Below are 5,377 nucleotides of genomic sequence, written 5' to 3'. Positions count from 1 at the left end.
GGGGCACCCTCTATATATTTGAGATCTTTGCATGTCAGTGTAAAGAGCTTTTTCATTCTTGTTTATAGCTACATAATATTCTATTAAATGACTGTATCATTACTTATTTAACCAGTCCTTGGTTGATGAACATTTGGGTTGTTTTAATAGAAAATGCTGCAGGGAATTATTTTTCATGTGTGTTCCATGTTCTAATGTATCTGTAGAATAAATTCTCAGAAGTGGGCTTGCTGGATCAGAGAATATATGTATATATTTATGAAATCCAGGCTGGTGGAACAGCCAGAATCTCAAATCTTGCTATTCACTGTACCAGAGTTAAAAGTGTTCTAGGGTTTGGCAATTAAGTACTCCAGCCCCGAAATGTCTCACTTCATTTCTGTTTACAATGTTTTGACCAGAACTAGTCACATGTTTCTGATGAGACATCAGCTGTCAATCTTACTGGAATTTACTTGTGTGTGGTGAATCATTTTTCTCTTGTTGCTTTCAAGTTTTTTTTCGTCTTGTCTTTCCACAGTTTGACTATGATGTGTGTGGTTTTGGATGTCTTTGTGTTAATTCTAGAGTTAGTTGAACTTCTTGGATGTGTAGATTAATGTTTTACATCAAATCGGGAACATTTTCAGCCATTATTTCTTCAATTATTTTTGTTTTACTCCTTTATTCCTTCTCCTTATGATACTCTCATTATGTGAATGTTGGTGCACTTAATGGAGTCCCACATTTCTCTGAGGCTCTGTTCACTTTTCTTCATTCCTTTTTCTCTCTGTTCTTCTGCTTGCATAATTTCTATCAATCTATCTTTGATTGATTCTTCTTGTCGTCCAAATATACGGGTGAGAACCTCTAGTGAATTTTTCATTTCAGTTATAGTACTTTTCAGCTAAAGAATTTCCATTTGGTTCTTTTTATAATTTCTATCTTTTTATTGGTATTCTCTATTTGATGGGATATCATCATACCTTTTATTACCTCCTTAAGCATACTTTTCTTTAGTTCTGTGAACATATAACTTCGGTGAAGTCTTAGCTAAGTCCACTCTCTGGGCCCCTTCAAAGGTAGTTTCTATTGCTTACTTTTTCCTGGGTATGAGTCACACTTTCCTCTTTCTTTGCTGAGAGAGATTTTCATAATTTTTTTGTTGAAAACTGGACGTTTTAGATAATATATTGTAACACTTTGAATACAGCTCCCTCCCCTCCTCCAAGGGCTTGTTGTTTGCTGGTTTATTTGTTTAGTGATTTGGCTGGACCAGCGGCTGGACTATTTCCGTGAGGTCTGTTTTCTTCACTGTATGAAGCCTCTATGCTCCTCAGAGGAACAGCCTTGGGCACGCACATGGTGCCCTGGCATGACCTGATATTAGTAGGGCTGTCTCTGAAAGTCTCTGTTACTTTGTCCCTGTCGATGTCACAGCCCTCTCTGTTAGAGCTCACTGATCTCCAGTGGTTGCTCCGTTGTTTTCAGCAATGCCCTGGGGCCTACAATATCCCACAGTCTGATAGTATTTAAATTCAGGCCCACAGGTAGTCTTTAAGACTTGTTTGTATGCAGTGAGGGCTGTTCTTTGCTGTCTTACCCAGGTTCTCTCTGTCAAACTTCTAGCTGGCCTGTGGTTTAGCTTGCTGGTCTCATGGAGCTGCGAGCCTCCTCTTATTCTTTACCACCAAAATCGCCATTGTTTGCAAGAGTGTCTTTAGGCTTGAGCTCCTCATACTGTGTTTTAAATAAAGTCAGTTCCTTTGGGGAGAGCTTCAGAGCCTGCCTGTCTCCCTGGGCAAACCTCGATGCCAGTGCTCTGGAGCTGGGGGCAGAGACAGTGGTCTGCGTCTCTTGGAGTGACACCCCTGCTTTATGAACCTGTCACTGGGTGGAGGGCGTAGCCTCTGGTCTCCGTTTGCTGCTCCTATGTGGAACCTCTGCCCTGCAAGTGAGCTGGGGCAGAGGAGATTGTGCCCAGTGTTCTCAGCCTGTCATAACTGAAGTAGAACTTGCACCCTATGAGTGGGGGCGGGTGGAGGAAGAGAGCCCCAGGCCTCTCAGCCACTCTTGCCTGGGAAAGGGTTTCTGCAGCATGGAACTGGGGAAGATGAGAAATACGGTGGCCTGCCCCTCCGGGGGAGGCACCGCAGCCATGAATTATGAGCTGAGGAGAGAGGCAGCCCTGTGTTCTTAGTTCCATTGCTGTCAGGTAGCGCTTCCTTCTCGTTGACATTGTGGGGAAAGAGGGGGACTGCACTGTGGGTCGGATGCCATAGACTCTCACTGTTATTACTGCGATTTAGCTGATTTTCTTGGATAAATGTTCTCCTTTTGCTGTTTGCCCTTAAGACAACTCCCAGAGACTTTAAATGTCTTTGTTTGTTTGTTTGTTTTTAATTGTTATTTCACTGGGGAGAGGGTCCATGGAGTGCCTCATGTCACCCTCCAGGAAATCGAGCTCTGGTAAAATTTTTAGGAAATAATGTGTGAGATGACAATACTGTACAGGAAGAACTCGAGAAATAGATCTCGAACCTCATGAATGCATTTGCAAGTGAATTTAACTCAATGACTCGATTGCAAAATGTTCAGACTTATCAGTAGTCATTCATTTACCTAATTTCTTTTGTGTGTTGACTGGGAAATTTGTTGGAATGGCATCCCAGCAGATCTAAAAGATTTTATTCTGTATTTATTGAACATTAAGAATGTTTGAATTCTCTTATATGTTTAAGGGTGACCATTTCTGTCTCCACTGTAACATTTTCTGCTTTTCTGTGGATGGGTTTTTGATTGGGTAGAAACTGGAAGAAGCAGCATCTCGGGCAGCAGAAGAAGAAAAGAAACGACTTCAGACTCAGGTGGAACTACAGGCCAGGTTCAGCACAGAGTTGGAGCGAGAGAAGCTTGTGAGTACCACACGGCTGGGGAATGAGGCTGCATTAGCTCACAGAGCCAGCCTGGCCAGGGGAGGGGTGAAGGTGTTGGGGACAGGAGTGAGGCCATCTTGTGAGCCTGGCTGTGCCACAGACTTGGCAGTAGGCTATTAGGGGAAGTGATGTGTTCATTCATTCATCCATTGTTGGTTTATTGAGCACCTTCTATGTGCTTGGCACCATGCCAAGGATGTAAAAGTAAAAGACATAAACCTTGCTTTCAAGACCCTGCAGTAGAAATTTATGGAACGGGGTGATACATACTGTGTTTTGGGTGATTGTATGTCCTGGTTTGCCTGGGACAGTCCCTGCTGTCCTGGTGTAATTATTAATAGCATCCCTTTTCCTTCTCAGAGAATCCTGGCTTGGAAAATAAATAGCTATGGAAAAAGTAAGCATAGGTTCCATGACATTTCTCCTCTGTAATGAGCAAAGTGGGGGGTTCTGAAATCATGAGAACGTATGAATTCTGGTCTGCTGCTCTGGGCAGCTCTGATTCATCCCCAAGAGACCTAAGGTTCACATAGTTAGCTGGTTACTGGAGCACCGGTTTTCTCCCGTGGAGCTGTAATGTGTGGGAGAGTGCCGAGCTCTGGGGCCTATTAAACACATGCTCATCACATCACCTTCAGCAACTTTCTGTTGCTTAGAGTTGAAATGGACATGTTTGTGTTGTGAGAGAAAAGCACATAGAGGAAGACAGACGTGATGTAAGAGTGCCACACCCTGCTCCTTCTTACTGATTTTTAGTTTCCTCTTCTTTAAGGGGATTAGCATATGACCTCTCACAACCGTTATGAGGATGAAGTGAGCTAATGCTGTTGAAAATATTTTATAAGCTGCAGGCACATATGCTCATATGTGTGCTGTTACATTTAGGATGTCCCTGTCTTATGATTTTGAAGGCAGAGATTCAGACTCTTTAGTCCAGAAGGGAGAAACCATCAACTTGTTAGGACACTAACTTCACTGCTTGAGGTGGTGCCCTAGGGAGGGAGAACGGAGAGGTGCTCGGCAGGTGGGTCGCTGCAGGTCAGGGTTTTCTTTTCCCTTGCATGGTTCTGACTGGGACAGGGGCCATTCCTTTTACAGAAGGCTCTGTTGGTAACGAACTTGTGCCTTTAAGACAGAAAAGAATTTAGAGAGAAATTATACAGGGAAACATATATTTTTTTTCTTGCCTTGAGTCTTAAAGTGTGGAGTGGAAGGGATGGAGATATACCAGGGCAGGAAACTGGCACTGGGCCTGTAGTTTGTCCCTGGACTCTTTGGATGTCGTCTTGGGTGTGGTGCTCTCACTTCCTCCATCTTCCGTTCAAGGTCTGAGGGACAGTCTGCCCCCCTGTGGGTGATGGCGACCTCTCAGGATGGTGGTGGAGAGGGAGGCCTTCCCTGAGGGTGACATCAGTCTGCGCTTAACCATGAGCCTTTTATACCATCAGATCAGACAGCAGATGGAGGAGCAGGTTGCCCAAAAGTCCTCTGAGCTGGAACAGTACTTGCAGCGAGTACGGGAGCTGGAAGACATGTACCTGAAGCTGCAGGAGGCGCTTGAGGACGAGCGGCAGGCCCGGCAGGATGAAGAGACAGTGCGGAAGCTTCAAGCCAGGTGCCAGACCAGTTTGTACTCTGTGCCTTTATGGACTTCGCCTGGGCTCGTGCAGTTTCTAGGAATGACTGACACTCTGGAGGAAAAGGGGAGTGTCTCTGCCAGATCAGGGAGATCCTGGAGGCTTGGCTGGCTGCGTCGTGTATTCTCAATCTGGGGCCCTGGAGGAGCCTTGCTTCTTATATCTATTTTAGAGTTGTCCTCTGGGTATGTTTGCTTGGGTGCCCTTCATCGTATTCTAGAGTGTCCATGGACCCAGGATCAGCTCTGGTGAGAACCTGGCTTTTTCAACATGTTTAAGACCAGAGAGGACCCTAGGCCTGGGGATAAGGGCCTGCTTTAGGCTAGAGTTGCAGCCACTTTGGGGGGATAAAGAGGAAATAAGCAGTTTCCATTGGGTTATTCAGGATTGGTGACGTTCCTTAAATACTTATTATTTGAAATCTTAGTTTTAGAAGTTCTTAAAACTTACACCCCACCCCCCGCCCCTTATACCTTTTAAACTCAGTTTACTGTTTATGATAGTCATGTTCTGGATGGAAACTAAATTTTTGGCCTTTGTAGCAGCAGGGAGGGCAAAGTAGAATGAAGACCCCCAAAAGGAAATTTGGGCTATCCTCGTCCAGTTTCTAACTTGCTCCCCCATTTACTTTCTTCAAGATGTGTTGTCAGGAATGCAACACTAAAAATATTTACCCCAGGGCCGGCCGAGTGGCACGATGGTTAAGAGCTGGCTTGGGACGCCATAGGGCCCCCGTTTGGATCCCACATATGAGGGCCAGTGACACTGCCCTCTACAGCTAAGATGCTGAACAACAGCTCAACCTGGAGCTGGGCTGCTTTGAGT

The 5,377-nt window shown here is 44.9% G+C and overlaps 1 protein-coding gene across 1 annotated transcript in view; it reads left to right on the top strand.

Moving 5' to 3' along the window:
- SWAP70 (switching B cell complex subunit SWAP70) overlaps positions 1–5,377 on the top strand; it is an 84,884-nt gene that overhangs the window by 71,775 nt on the left and 7,732 nt on the right. The window contains exons 8-9 of the mRNA XM_019656256.1: positions 2,787–2,894; positions 4,364–4,530. Of these exons, the coding sequence (XP_019511801.1) occupies positions 2,787–2,894; positions 4,364–4,530 (275 nt within the window). The remainder of the gene's footprint in view (positions 1–2,786; positions 2,895–4,363; positions 4,531–5,377) is intronic.

This window comes from Hipposideros armiger, unplaced genomic scaffold, assembly GCF_001890085.2.
Source record: "Hipposideros armiger isolate ML-2016 unplaced genomic scaffold, ASM189008v1 scaffold_256, whole genome shotgun sequence".
Taxonomy (NCBI): domain Eukaryota; kingdom Metazoa; phylum Chordata; class Mammalia; order Chiroptera; family Hipposideridae; genus Hipposideros; species Hipposideros armiger.
This window is presented reverse-complemented; position numbering and strand designations above follow the sequence as displayed.